Here is a 15,875-nt window from a genome sequence, read left to right as displayed (position 1 = left end):
GGAGCAGTCCTGCAGATACACTAGGTGAAGTAAGAACAAAGTTACCGAAGAGGCTGGCATGGTACTGCCAGAGGGACTGTCCTCCATCCTTCTGCTGTTAATGAACAAGCTAGAGATTTCCAATGTTTCATTGTGGAGGTTCCGCAGCTGCAGATGTCGATAACCTGGAATGATGCAGAATTGGGAAAAGCCTGTTAACCATACACAACTGAGCTCTGCAGATATCTCCATGGAGGTCAATACATTCCCCCAAATGGGCAGTGGGCAGTAACAGGTATGCCAGCAGAAATCTTTCACTATAAAAAAGCTGTCCCCTGGGGGATATTCCTGGATTGTCAATGAATAATTAACTTGTCCTCTTTCTAACTTAGATTCAAATGGATAATCATTAAACTCAAACAACAACAAAGAAATAGGGAATCCTGATAATTTTGACACCAAGGCAGCTGCTATCCCTGCTTTGCTAAAGGGCAATATCCATTTTAGAAAACCTTTCATCATAAAATATTTTTAATAGCAAGAGATTGTATACAAACATAAAATGCAACAATATGCAGCCAGTAAAAATGGTAATGCAGCTGTATGATTATTAATATAGGAAAGTGCTCACTATACACATTAGAAATGGAAAACCAGGAAGTCTTAAAACTTTAGAATTAGTAGGAAGTCTATTTCTTAATTGTGTGTCTCATTGCCATACACATGGGCAAAGAAATAAAGCCTGCGACAGATGCCTATCTAAAGTGATTAGACTGGGCAATAGCACAATAGATACTATTGAAACAACTGATTTTTGTTTCTCTGTCCTTTCTCACAATTCTCTAGTAATTGTAATGACTTTAATTATAGGTCCCTGGCAGGAGCCATGTGATTTCTTTGGGGGATAATGCCTGAGAATAGCATGAACAGTTTTCCTTGTGGCAAGACCTCTGGAGACTCTGACCCACTTGGCAAGAACCTGTGGACACTTTGCTGCATAATTCTGGGCATGACCCAAGGAGCATGTGTGCTATGTGCTCTCCTTGCTTTCCCTATGCTGGCCACACTGCTGGTCTGAATGAGTGACAGTAGGTCATGAAGTTTAATACTACATATTTATATAACTGTTCTGCGAAGAGTGATTTTTTTAACCATAAGAGATTTAAAGAATTCTATTAAACAGATGATATCAGGAATTAATGGGACTGTTCAAGGAGTAAGGAATGAAGCAGAATCATAGAAACCCACAGTTCCCTATTTCTAATAGCTGTGCCAACACCCCAAGAAGTTGAGAGATAGACATAAAGGGAACACATAAACAGTGCCAACTATTAAGAGTAAGTTTCCAGGTTATGTTGCCTTTTTTTGTTTGTTTGTTTGTTTTTTTTTTGTTTGTTTGTTTTTTTGAGACAGGGTTTCTCTGTGTAGCGTTGGAGCCTTTCCTGGAACTCACTCTGGTACCCAGGCTGGCCTCGAACTCACTGAGATCCGCCTGCCTCTGCCTCCCGAGTGCTGGGATTAAAGGCGTGCGCCACCACCGCCCGGCGTGTTTCCAGGTTATGTTGCTTCTGGGATAAATGGAAAAACCTTGCATGCCCCCAGAGAGGATAGAATAATACAAATGTAGAATGGATTGATCTAGCTCTGGCTGGTGAGTTGATCGTGAGAACCCATACCCTCCCGATGTAAATATTAACCACAAGAGACAAAACTGCATGCTGCTATAACCACATGTGCTGCCAACAGGGCATACTGTTCTGCATGTAGGTGTGCCTAGTTAGAAAAGTTCCTTTGCAGCTTGCAAAACTGCTTATGCTAGTGACGATAGATGTATAGATCAAAAACATAATGGTTGCCAGTGGGAGAGTTGGGAGATGGAAGGGGAAAGAAGCAAGGAACAAATTGGTAATTATCATAATCATTTTTAGAAACTTAAGAAGTAAACACTGATTATAAAACTGTTGATGCAAACCATTGAAACTGTGTAAATAAAAACGGCTCAAGCTGTCCAGGACCACTTGTTTGAACAACACATGTGGCCACAGTCCCTTCTTGGTGCTGACTCCACACATCCCTCCCAGGTCAACAAACCCATCTGGAGCAAGGCCTCCAGCAGACTCATCTTACTGATATTTTGAGAGCCAAAAAACCTAGCACCTGACAGTGTGACCATGGAGATAGTTCCTTTAATGTTTAATGAGGTTAAAATGATGCCATGAGGGTGGGCCCTAATTCAATTAAGACTAATGTCCCCATAAGAAGAGGAAATTAAGAGATAACTCAGTGGGTAAAGGCATTGGTGGCCAAGCCTGGCAACCTGAGTTTGTCCTCTGGAACTCACAGAGGACCTCTGGAACTTGAAGGAGAGAACCAACTCCTTCAAGCTGTCCTCTGGCTTTCACATATGCAAATGAAATAAATAAATAAATATAATCATTGTTTTAAAAGATGAGGAAATTAAGATAGACACATCAGACACAGATAAACAAATATTATGTGACTATACTTTCTCAAAAGCAAGGAGAGAGTTCTTAGAAGAGATCAAGCCTTATGACACCTTGATTTTGGCTCTCTAGCCTTCAAGACGGAGGAAATAAATTTGGTTTTAGTATATTGTCCTGGACACTCTGCCAAACACATCCAGTGACCAGGGGCTGCTTGAATAGGAAAAGAGAATAGGAAGCACATAGAAAGTGGGAAAGTATAACATGTTTGAGGAACCTAGAGGATGTCAGTTGAGCATAGCTGTGGGGAACACATATGTGCATCTTGATACTCAGAAGGGACCAGCAGTCAGCATTCCTGAAGCACTTCAAAGGCAGAATCTCAGAGTGCACTCCAGCCCTACTGCATCAGAGTTTATATTTTATTACCAAGAGCTCCAGGAGAGTCTTGTGCACATCAGAATCTGTGAGGCAGCACAGGGAGCCACTATTCCTGAGGACTACACCAAAGCCAACCCACAACTCAATGGTGCTGGCCTTCGCCTTTTACCTAACAATCCAACACCTACCCTCCAATACTGCTAGGCTTCACCCCCAGCTATGGCTCACTTTGCTACTATGGCACCCTAGCTCTCCTTTATCGTTGTTTGTTTTCTTTTCTTTTCTTCTTCTCCTCTCTCTCTCTCTCTCTCTCTCTCTCTCTTTTTTTTTTTTTTGGTCTTTTTTGTCTTTTGTTTTTTTCAAGACAGGGCTTCTCTGTGTAGCCCTGGCTGTCCTGGAACTACAGAGATCCGCCTATCTCTGCCTTCTGAGTGCTGGGATTAAAGGCGTGCCCCACCACCTCCCGGGGCCCCTTTTTGGTTTTATTTCCTTACTTCAGTCTCTGCTTTAAAATGCCCTCGGCACTGCAGAAGCTGTTTGGAAATTTTATCCTACCTCGTTTTAAAGCTTTGAGTGGAATGATTCTCTGAGCTGTTATTGCCGAACTGTTGTTTTCCACAACTGCAAAACGAAGAAATACCAGATCTTCAAAGTGAACCCGGAAGAGAAACTGTTCGTTCCACATTGGGTTCAGAGTGTTTCGATGGATGGGCTTTGTGCGGAAGTGGCAGCTGTCCATGGGCATGCCCAAGACGTCAACCTCAATGCATGGACTTCCAGTGCTGTTACTGGGACACACATTCTGGCCAGAGATGATCTAAAGGGGAGGATGAAGGACTGAGGTTATACAAGATGAAAGAGAAGCAAAGGAACCACCAGTTCTCTCAGCTTCTGTCCACAGAGAATGCTGTAATGGACATGGTGAATGATTACTAAAACCCTTAAACAGACACAAGTGACTGAAATCAGGCAATCACGTGGCTAGAACACTTGAAAATCCTATTATGCTTATAACATTCACTTAGACTGAACCTCTCAATGGACAAAATTTGAAATATGATTTAAAAAAAGGAATTACTGAAATGAAACAGCATGTCTTACAGATGTCAAGAGAAAAGAAGACCCTGTTCCTGTAAACAGGAGTTTGCCTTTTATTTTCTATTTTAAATGCTTTAGGAATATATTTTACAACTACAAAATCTTCTTCAATAGATTTGGAGCAAGCCATGGGATACTATTAACAGAAACTAACTCACAGCTGAATGAAAAAAATTGAAATGGGGATACACTGCTCCTAGGTATGGCAGGGGAGGTTTATTGTAGATAAGAACATAGCCAGAAGCATTGAGACTGGTTCAGACTGAACTGGGCCAGGTGAGGAGAGGGGCAGGGGAGAGGGGAAAGCCAGAAGCCAAGAGGCCAGGAGCATGGGAACCAAGAGCGGCAACCAAGAGGCAAAAAGGGTAAAGAGGACAAAGTAGCCAAATTGGCCAGGTTAGACAGGAGTCAGAGACGCTGGGCTGGAGAGTTCAGGGTAGGGGTCAGGGTGTGCAAGCTGGGACATCTCTGTGACAGGTACAGGCTGTGGAGAGAGGCTGGCAGACAGCGTCCCCGTCCACTTTGAGGATAACAGGCACCTCGGTGAGCCATTGTCCTGGGTCTCCTTGTCACCTACAGTAGCCTTCTGTAAAAAGATAAACCAACACTCTACCCTTGCTAAAATGGTTTAATACAAAAGATACAACAGTTCTCCCAGCTTAGGGCGAGAGACAAAGCAATTTGGGTGATGAGAGAACATGTAAACAGAGCAGGGATTTGGAGTGTCATGAGGGCACTTCCTTTGGAAAGAGAAAAATGAGATTTAAAGATGGAGAGAAAAAATAACTCCAGTCTCTCCCTCCCTCCCTCCTCTGTCTCTCTGTCTCTGTCTTTCTGTCTCTCTGTCTAGCTCTCCCCTCTCCTGCCCATATTTTTTTCTCTTTGAGCTAAGAGGAAGCAAATTAATGAGGAAGTAGAGGTGACTAATGACCTCCATGCAGCTCTCTATTTGAAGGCAGCAATCTGTAGAGTTTTGCCAATAACGCAGTAATGATTTAACTAATAGGAAGCCCAGGGTTAGACTAGACACAGGTAATATGCCCCACTGTGTGTACACACTGATGCCAGTCTGTCGGATCTAGGAAAGAGCTCAACATTTACAGGGACACCCAGTTATGATTCTGTGTACCCCAGAAGACAAAAATGACCATTTGTGAGATAAAGCAGGATTCTTATAACTCCCCCTGCTTGGCTCAGAAACACAGACTCTGTGATAGCATGCCTAACCTCAGCCACTGCTTTCTGAGAAACAAATTTCTGCGGAACCTGCATGATCTGAAACACGACAGCTTTGTAGTGCCCTGAATTCCAGGCCAGTTCGTACTTATTCCCAGAGGCTTAAATGCCACATCACTCTGACAACAGGGGCACACTCACAGTTAAAGAATAGATGGCAGGGTCCATGTTGTCCAGGTCCCTTTCCAGTGGAGAGAACTTCTGATACATGGGACAGCTTTTATCCCACAGGACAGGGGGCTTCAAAACATAGCCACAGCCACCATTTGCCTCAAACATTGCAGCATTTAAATGTAAAGGAAGATCTGCAGGACAAACAAAGTCAAAATTACACAGTACTTCATCAAGAAGAGACAATCAGCCATTTATGTGCTGGCTAGTTTTTGCCAACTTGACACAAGCTAGAGTATTTGGGAAGAGGAACCTCAACTGAGAAATTGGCCTTAGGCAACTCTGTAGGGCACTTTCTTGATGACTGATGTGGGAGGGCCCAGTCCACTGTGGTCCTGAGCTGCATAAGAAAGCTGACTGAGCAAGCCTTGGAAAGCAAGCCAGTGCACAGCGTTCCTCTATTGCCTCTGCTTCAGTTCCTGCCTTGAGTTCCTGTCCTGACTTGGTGAAGGAGTGTGACCTGAGAGTTGTGCGCTGAAACAAACCCTCTCCTCCCCTAGCTGCTTTTGGTCAGGGTGTTTTTAACAGTAGAAACCCAAGACACACTCCATAGACTGAGGAATACTAACTATGTGCCAGGTTGTGTTAGGAGGCTCGAAGACACAGAGGAAATAGTAATAATAATAATCATCATCATCATCATCATCATAATAATCATAATAATAACAACAACAACAACAACAACAAACCACCACCAACAAAAAAACCACTTCCCTTATAGTCTATGGAAATGTTCCACATTCCAACTCCAAGCTAGGTTTTGTCCCTTAAAAACTCCTTTTGCAAGAAAAATGTCATCACATCCATCAGAAACCTTGTGTAAATACCTTATTTTATGCTGAAGTTTGGAACAAAATCATTATTTTGGGAAAGAATTGTTCCATTTTTTTCATCCATAAATACCAAACCATGCAGACCATTTTATGGCCAATTCTTGCTATTTCAAAGGTAAGATAAAATCTTAATGATACAAGAAAGAAAAACAGCATTTCCTTGAAATCTTAATTTCAGCCCTTAACTAATTTTTTTTACCTCTTTTTATAGTTAAATATGAAAAAAGCCATCACATATGATTCACATCATGTCCACAGCCTCCTCAATCATAAACTTTAGGAACCGTCACGAAGGCTTTGAGTGTTTCGTCGCCAAATTTTATTTGGCACAGTTTTTGATAAATGACCACACAGTTTCTGGACTCTTCCACACTCACATGCTCATCTGATGGCTCCGTCTGTATAAACGTTGCCCAAATGAGCAAAAAGTTTACGAGACACACCTGACAAATGTTCCCTCTGGTAGATTCCTTCCATGTGCCGCGTGAACTTTGCTCCATGAACCAACATCAAGGGGAAGCAAACTAAGTGCCTTGAAACAACAAAGACTTGGCCTGCTCTTGCATCTTGTGTATAAAAGTTTTCCATGTATCTGAGGTTGGCCAAACGAATGTGCGGGAATTCCTGGAGAAGATGTATTAGGCCATCAAGCTCCTCGGGCCTTGGTCTCCTCTGTTGAATTAGTGCATAGCACCCATTTGTCAGGTTCCTTCCTGTGCTGATGTGACTGCCTTAAAGGGGCTGTGCGGTCCCTTCCCTGGCCATTCTGTGACCATGAACCAGACATAGCTAGGATGGCTGAGAGAGTGATGCAAAGGAGCTCACTTTGGTGGTGGCTAAACATGAAATGGACATTTACCCCAACTTGAAAACACAGCATCCCTAATCTTCAAATCCAAAATTGGACACAACTTTATGTGCACTGATAGGACACCACAATGTAAAAATCCCTGTCTGACCTCATGATGGGTTGCAGTCAAAACAGGCTCTTACTGCACATATTTTTTTAAAAAAATCCAAAGGGGAGAAAAAAACCAAAAACCAAACAAACAAACAAAACAAAAAAGTCCAAACACTTCTAATCTTAAGCAGATAAAGAATCAATTAGCATTCTTAACAACAGTAATGGCGACTCACACTTTGGATGTTACCTTCATTTAGGTTTGGAGGCAGACCTCCTTAGCATTTGTGACTAACCTATGTTTTTGTTTTTGTTTTTTTAAATTTTCTCAGACAAGGTTTCTTCTCTGTGTAACAGTCCTGGCTGTCCTGGAACTAGCTCTGTAGAACAGACTGGCCTGGAACTCACAGAGATTCACCTTCCTCTTCCTCCCGAGTGCTGGGATTAAAGGTGTGTGCTACCATTGCCTGACTCTAATAGCTTTTAATTTTTTTTTTAAAAAGCCTGGGCCCCACTGTGTGGACCATGCTGGTCTCAGACTCACAGAGACTGGCCTGCTTCTGCCTCAGAGTGCTGCCTGTCTCTAAGTGCGCCATTCTCAGCTTTTAAAAACTCTCAAGCACCTTTGCTTAGCTAAGATCCCATTGGGTACTCCAGTATGTGAAACACATTTCTGTGAAGCTGCTCAGCTCGAAATAAAGAGGAGCTCAAATCTAGTCCTCTTCCTGTCTCCTAGGGGAGGCCTAGCGGTCATCTGCACTTTGGAAACCCCTGTTTATAACCAAATGAAAGAAAGCACATGAACCAGTACATCCTGCTTGTCCCATCTGAATCAATGCATATGAGGGTAAATCAGACATTCCACTGCCTGCATGGTCTCCTATTCTTAAAAACACTGTGGTAGACAGATACCACACTCATAATTGTTACCCTTGTATTAGCGATTTTGAAAAATCACTATGAAAACTGGAACTCTAATCCAATAAACCATAACAAATGCTTTTTAGAAAAAAGCTTTTCTTCTGACTGGAGTTGCAATGCTTACGTTCTTGTGGGTTCTGTATATGGAGCAGGATTCAATCTGGCCCAGAGAAAAGAGCTAGGATGGACTGTTGCCAATGGCAACCACAGCTGTGCATACTGGCTTTAGGTTTGCAGGCCCAATGGTTGCTCTTATTGAGCATGGACTGGCTGGTCACTTCTGACCTTCTTGGGATGGACTAGTGGGCAGAAAGCTTGAGAACAGAGGGCCCTAGTTTCATAGACACCCCAAGAAGGCACTAAACTCCCCTGACATTGACAAAATGGCAAAGTAAATGAGCCCTGTGAGATAAGGAGGCTGACTGGGGCATAGGAAGGGTCTTGGAAAATCAAGGGCTTCTTCACCTAGGAATTATTTTGAACAACTGAGAAATAGTTGTTCTGATATTGATTGCCTGTCTTTCTGTTTGGATTCTTAAAGTCACAGAGAAGTACCTGGAAGATGTCTTGTTATGATTTAAATGTGAAATGTTCCCCAGAGGCTCATAAGTTTAAACACTTGCTCCTCAGCTGGTGGCCACCATTTGGGAAGGCTGTGGAACCTTTAGAAGGTAGAGCTTTGCTGGTAGAAGTTGGTCAATAAGGGTGGGCCTTGAGGGTTTACAGCCTGGCTCCATTTCTTGTCCCTTTTCTACTTACTGTAGATGCACTGTGACTAGCTGGCCTCTGATTCTCCTGCCATGCCTTCCCTGACATGATTAAATGTATCCTCTCAAACTGTAAGCCAGAATAAGACTTTTGTGGTAGTTTGAATGTAATTATCCCCAAAGGCTCATAGGGAGTGGCACTATTGGGAAGTGTGGCCTTGTTGGAGTAGATGTGGCCTTATTGGAGGAAGTGTGTCACTGTGGGGGCGGGGCTTTGAGGTCTCATATATGCTCAAGCTATGCCTCGTTCAGACCACTTCCTATTGCCTGCAGGTCAAGATGTAGGAATCTCAGCTCCTTCTTCAGCACCATGTCTGCTTGCACAATTACAACCATACTCCCAGCTGCCATGCTCCCTGCTGTGATGATAATGGACTAAACCTCTGTACGCTACCACCTCAATTAAATGTTTTCCTTTATAAGAGTTGCCATGGTTATGGGGTCTCTTCACAGCAACAGAAACCCTAACTAAGACACCTTTCTTTCCTTCTTTCTCTTTTTCTTTTTATAATTTATTTATTTTTATTTTATGTGCACTGGTATTTGTACAATGTATGAGGGAGTCAGATGCCCTGGAACTGGAATTCTAGACAGGTGTGAACTGCCATGTGGGTGCTGGGAATCCCCAAACTTTTTTTCTTTATGTTGCTTCTTGTCGGGTATTTTTGTCACAGTGGGAACTAAATAATGTGAAAAGTAACAGATCTGGATAAAAAAAAAAAAAATCCAGACCCGTAGGTTCAGATTGCAGTGAGGCTGTCCAGGTCGGTCTGCTTCAGCTCAGGGCAACTTGGATTTGTTGATTATCTTCTGTGTGAAAAGTATTGAGTGAGGCTTTAGTTACAATTGCACAGATGAAGGCCAGTCTTACAGATGGACACATAGATGTTGTATGTGGCTTGTGCCTTGTGCAACAATGGTACATGTTTAAGGCTCAGTGAACCGAACTGAGAGAGATTAGATGACAGTACTCTTTCTGGGTTGCAAGGCTATGCAGAGAACCTTGCGGATGAACCACACAATAGTTATTGGCTTCCCTTGAGTGGGGCAGCTCCAACAGGTGCTCCCCGCTTGATTTGGGGAGACTAAAGACGGCAGAGGTGAGTGGAAGGCACTCTGAGGTTCAGTTTGTGTTGTGGACTGTGGTATGGACTCAGGAGTGGCAGCTTCTTATATTCCCTTTAGCTAGGGTGCCCTTTGCCATCATTGGAGCCAGCATGTCTGCACCAGTCCTGGCTCTTCAGGAACAGGGCACATCCCAAGCCAAGTATCCGTACATTTCCTTGAGGAAACCATTCTGCTGGTAATTTCAGTGCACTTAGAAACTTAAGTAGCATAACAGCTCAGGAAGCCTTGGACACAGGGAGGCGGACAAGGAGGTGAAGCCACAGGCCACTTGTGAAAGATTGAAAAGAAATGGGAAAGAAAAATTTTACAGCTCTGAAAGTATTTCACCATTATTTCCATTTGTGAGTCCAAATCCTGCTGTTTTTTACAGCTTATCAAATACTCTTGAGGAGAGTTAACATTTGTGCAGTGCTTTTCCTGTGCTAGGAGCGTTTTGAGTTGCTTCTCTACCTACACCGTCTTAGGTACGCTCAACTGAAAAACAGTAAAAATGATGAGGACGAAACAAAGCATGGCAAATATTGATAAGTCGATGTTTTTAGTGTCAGCTACAGCTGACACCAGAGCCAGGCCGCTCGCTATGCCAGAGTGAAGAGCTGTGGTCTGATCTCAGCTGGAGGCGGGGCCACACTGTGGTTTATGGTTCAGCACTGGTTCAGATTCGGTTCATGGGAGATGAACAGTGGGGCTGCTAGCACCTCTGCTGTTCAAAGGAAAGACTAGATTTTTCATGAGTTTCTAGGAAATATCACTCTTTTTTTTTTTTTTTTCTCCATCACCACATGGAAACAAAATGTCTTAGTCCCTGACCTCCAGGAGAACCTGGACTTATCACTACAAGGCACTCTGGAACCTTGAGCAAATAAAGCATCTGGATGGTGTTTGAAGTACTGCTACTACATTTTTCTCTGAGACAAGCTCTCTATGTAGCCCAAGCCAGCCTTGGACTTGTCAGCCTCTTCCCTTAGCTTCTGGAGTGCTGCATGTAATTCAAGAGAGGTATGGCGACACCCTAATCACAGGCCACTACTTTCTGACTTACAGGAACAAGGGGTTAATTAAATGATGGTAGGAAATTCCTGTCCTTGTAGAGTTTTAAATTCAGTTGAATATAGGTCCATCAAGAACAGTTTGTGCTTAAAAAGTGCTTTTTAAAAGAATCATCACCCACTTCTCTATCAGATCAACTCTAAAACATCAGGAGCACAATTCCTATCAGCTTCCTGCTTTCTCATCCTTCATGTTCCTCCCCCACATATGCATGCCCCAGTCTGGACTTTTCGTTTCTTGAAAAAACAAATGTTTATATGGAACTACATTTACTGAACACGAGAAGATGCAGAGAGAGGCGAGGACGCAGGCCCCTTACCATCCGTCTGGTAGTTGAGAGCTACAAGCTGTATCCCGTGGAGCCAGAACATGAGGGGGTTGGGATTGGATGAGTCGATTCGGGTTGCGGCCGGGTAGGTCCTCAGCAGCTGACAAGCGGTGTGCTGGATCAGTTTCTGAGAATACCTGCGACACAGACGTTTGGCGGCATTTTCATTCAGTGACGAGATATGATAGCATTTGGGAGTTCTAATGATAGCGCTGAGGGATGTGCTTGGGCTGAGTGGAGAAGACGATTCCTCCCAGGTTTGTCGAATTCCTTCATAGGAACCTAGACTCCCCCCAAAAGATCAGCTTCTGATTAATGTCAAAACTTCAAACATTTTAGAAAGATTACTCTCAACAGCACATCAAATACACAGTTGCAGTGAGGAAACAAGCAGAATATATCTCGAATTTTACTTGTGGGTTAGTTTGCCACATTAAAACATGGTGGCTACTGAATTTTAAAATGAGCGTAGCAAGATGAAGTGCAGCTCAGTGTTAGGGCACACATCTAGCATGCACAAGGATCTGGGCTCAATTGCCAGCACCAATAAGTAAATAGCAAGTAAGTAAATAAATAAAATGAGTAATAACATGAAGATAATAATATCAATTTAAATTAGACATCCAGAAGTCCTTTTGCCTCAGTACATCTTTGTTCTGTGGGTAATCTTTACAAATACAACATCTGTATGTAACTGTATGGAACTCACAAGAAAACAAAGCCCCTAAGCAAACCAAATATTCCATCAATGACGTAGTTAAATAAGTATCCATATAAAGGAGTATCACACAGGCACAGAAAACTGTGCAGACTGGTGTATGACATCTGAGAGGAACTAAGAAGTTAAGCAACCATGTTTGATTACATCCCATTTGGATTTTCTTTAAAAGAATTTTATGTTTCTTGAACAAATTACAGTGAACGTCTCAGTGGTCAACTCTGAGAAACAGCATCATGACACTGATCATGGAAAGGAATTTTAATCACCTCATGTATCAGCTGGACTTTTAACTAGGGGTATTTATTACTTTTACAATAAAAAATAATTAGAAATAAAATGATGTATCTTGTGGATAAAAGGCACAGTTCGAGGAACCATGTGAACGGTGGAAGGTGCTTCCAATTTCACTTTTGAGGCAAACAATGTGAGACTATCTTCAGTAAAAATGCTATTTTTAGTGAGTTAAGAGAATAAATTAACAATCAAACGATATTTATGTTGTACTTGGATAGTGTAAACATCTATGAAAATAAAAGTGAATTTCAAAATTCAAGGGAAGTGGTTAGACAGCAAAGTATCTGAGCCATCCAGCATGCAGGACCAAGGGAAGACACTGAGAGAAGGTGATTTTACTTTTTCCAGATGTCCTGTTAAACGATGCTGTCTCCCCTGGGCTTGTTCTGCCAGGATTGTTGCCAAAAATGGACTTCCTGCTTTTCCTTTCTTTCCCTCTGCTAGAGCCAGATGAATTTAGAGTTGACAGGCCTGTTCTCATAAAAAGAAAATAAATAAGCCAAAAGCCACAAGCAAGAGAGCTCACCATTTTCCATCCTCATTAATGTTTATACTGAAGTCCTACTCTTCCCTTGTTACCCAGCACAGAAGGCCCATTACAGTTAACATGGTTGATAATTGTATTGTAGGCAATTATAGCAGAGTTTATTCAATCTCTAGACAGATGCAACAGACATGGCATGGTTATTAAAGAATAATCCCCAAATTACAACACACACCATACACACACACACACACACACACACAAACACACACACACACACTCCTAATGAACTGTGTACCTGAAAGAGTTTCATGTATAGAATATGCTATAGTTAATATTTAATTCCTTGAGGCTAACAACTCAACTTGGGGAGATGAAAGAATGATTATGAGCTGGGTACAATATTGTCAACATTATAAGCCTTCTGGTATTTTTTGTTGAGGCCTGTGGGCTTCCACCCACTCATACTAGCATGCTTATTATTGTTGTCTTTGTTCAGCTCATGATTAGACAGTCATGTTGATGAGACTTTATGTGTGTAGCTTCTGACATTCCTAGGAGACACATGTGGTGATATTGTGTTCCCCAAAATATTGTGCACCCTAGTAAACTTATCTGGGGTCAGAGAACAGAACAGCCACTAGATATAGAGGCCAGAAAATGGTGGCATACAACCATTTAATCCTATCACTTGGGAAGCAGAGATGGATTTGTGTGAGTTTAAAGCCACACAGGAAACAGCCAGGCATGGTGACTCATGCCTTTAATCCCAGGAAGTGATGGCAGAAAGCAGAAAGGTATATAAGGCGAGAAAACCAGAAACTAGAAGCTTTTAGCTGGTTAAGCTTTTAGACTTTGAGCAGCACAGTTCAGCTGGGATCCATTTGGATGAAGACTGAGAGGCTTCCAGTCTGAGGAAACAAAATTAGCTGAGGAATTGGTGAGGTGAGGAAGCTGTGGCTTGTTCTGCTTCTCCGATCTTCCAGCATTCACCCCAATACCTGGCTCCAGGTTTATTCTTGTTAATAAGACCATTTAAGATTCACGTTACAGACACGACCTCATAATAATCTCACAATCTCTTGGATCCTCTGGCTGTTACAATCTTTCTTCCCCTCTTCTACAATGATCCCTAAGCATCAGGTGCAGGAGTTGTTAGGTAGATATATCCTCTGGGCCTGGGCTCCACAATTCTGCCTTCTGATTGGTTGTGGCTTTCTGTAATGGTCACTTAAGGATGCTGAAAGAGGGAGAAGTAATCCCCAGGGATGAGCACACCAATTGTAATAATAGTACGTAGTCAGCCAAAAAACATATATACAACTAGCATTATACAGAATGAGCAGGTTGTACTGTGTATTGAGGAACATAGTACATGAATGCATACACACACACACACACACACACACACACACACACACACACACAATTAATGAAAGAAATGGGCCATGAGTTTGAAAGAGAGAAGGGAGGGGTATATAGGATGGTTTGAAGGGAGAAAAGCAAAGGAGGAAATGATATAATTATAATCTCAGAAAATGGAAAAATAAATTTAAAAATCCTTCTGGCATGATCTTTGACTAAACCTGTTTTTGCTTATTTAAGAAATGGGTGTGATTATAGGAACTTACTTGTATGATTAGTCTGAGGGTTCAATGGGAAAGGTATTATGATGATGATGCTTTATGGCTTTTATTTCTCACTCCTGGTCCAATCACTCCCTGGATCCTTTATGCCAGGCATGGTGCCTGGTGCACAGCAGGAACTCAGTATGCATTTGCTGAATGAGAAAATGAATGCACACCACATAGACCCAACTCTAGTATGAGAAGAGTGACTTAAAGGCTCCAGGGAAGCAGCTGACATAAAATCATCCCTATTGCCCACAGCTAAACCTCTGGAGAGTGACTTCTTATGCTGCAGCAGTTTGGAGGTCTTCTAAGAACACCAGTAGAGAAAGGACAGAGAAGTGTTTAGAAGTATAGACAATCATATTCAACACTGCTGGGGTGACAAAGAACCAGGGGCCAGATAGCCAGAAACAAAGGGTAAAACCAAATACTATTGGCTTAAAAAAAGTAGTGATGGAATGACCTCTAATGATATTCTGCTATACTCATAGATCCATGCCTTATTCAGCCATCATCAGAGAGGCCTCTTCCAGCAGATGGGAACAAATACAGAGGGACACAGCCAGACATGGGAGAGAGAGAGAGAGAGAGAGAGAGAGAGAGAGAGAGAGAGAGAGAGAGAGAGAGACTGACTTTGAAACACTCAGGGCTTAGGGAACCCTGTGGAAGATGAGACAGAGTGTAACAAGGCCCTTTAAATCAACTGAGCAAAGCTGGGCGGTGGTGGCGCACGCCTTTAATCCCAGCACTCGGGAGGCAGAGGCAGGTGGATCTCTGTGAGTTCAAGGCCAGCCTGGACTACAGAGCAAGATCCAGGAAAGGTGCAAAGCTACACAGAGAAACCCTGTCTCGAAAAACAAACAAACAAACAAAACAAAAAAATGAACTGAGCAAAGGTCATATGATCTCACAGAGACTAAAGCAACAAAAGCAACAAGCACAGGGCTCGCACAGGGCTGCAATAGGTCCTCTCCATATACACTATGGCTTTCAGTTCAATGTTTTTATGGGATTCTTGAGTGTGGGAACAAGTGTGACTCTGATTCTTATGCTTTCTCAGGCTCTTTTCCTTGTGTTGGTTTTCCCGGTCCCACTTTGATATGATGGTTTTTGTTTTATCTTATTATGTTTATTATGTTGTTCTGTTGCTATCTCTTAGAAGCCTGTTCTTTTTTAAATGAGAGACAGAAAGGGAATGGATCCGGATTGAAGTGTGTGTGTTGGGGGGAAATGGGAGGATTGGAGGGAGGGGAAACTCTAGTCAAGATATACTGATGAGAAAATAATCTATTTTCAATGAAAGGGGGGCGGGGATGCACAGGAGATGGATTCAGAAAACTGAGGCTCAGAGAGGGTATTGGTGTTGGCCAAAGTCACAGGTAAGAGGCCATGATAAATCTTGCCTAATGACTTTGTCACCTAATATTTCTTTGGAGAGAGAGAGAGAGAGAGAGAGAGAGAGAGAGAGAGAGAGAGAGAGAGAGAGAAGACTGGTTTCTTCTTGGGAT

At 42.5% G+C, this 15,875-nt stretch overlaps 1 protein-coding gene across 2 annotated transcripts in view; it reads right to left on the bottom strand.

Annotated features, from left to right (window-relative positions):
• Positions 1-15,875, bottom strand: part of Plce1 (phospholipase C epsilon 1) — a 307,054-nt gene that overhangs the window by 16,994 nt on the left and 274,185 nt on the right. For both annotated transcript variants that reach the window (XM_036168280.1, XM_036168287.1), the window contains exons 23-27: positions 12,592-12,723; positions 11,229-11,519; positions 5,280-5,443; positions 3,360-3,621; positions 46-164 (exon numbers count right to left, since the gene is read on the bottom strand). In XM_036168280.1, coding sequence (XP_036024173.1) covers positions 46-164; positions 3,360-3,621; positions 5,280-5,443; positions 11,229-11,519; positions 12,592-12,723 — 968 coding nt within the window. The remainder of the gene's footprint in view (positions 1-45; positions 165-3,359; positions 3,622-5,279; positions 5,444-11,228; positions 11,520-12,591; positions 12,724-15,875) is intronic.

This window comes from Onychomys torridus, chromosome 1 (genome assembly GCF_903995425.1).
Source record: "Onychomys torridus chromosome 1, mOncTor1.1, whole genome shotgun sequence".
NCBI classification, from domain to species: domain Eukaryota; kingdom Metazoa; phylum Chordata; class Mammalia; order Rodentia; family Cricetidae; genus Onychomys; species Onychomys torridus.
This window is presented reverse-complemented; position numbering and strand designations above follow the sequence as displayed.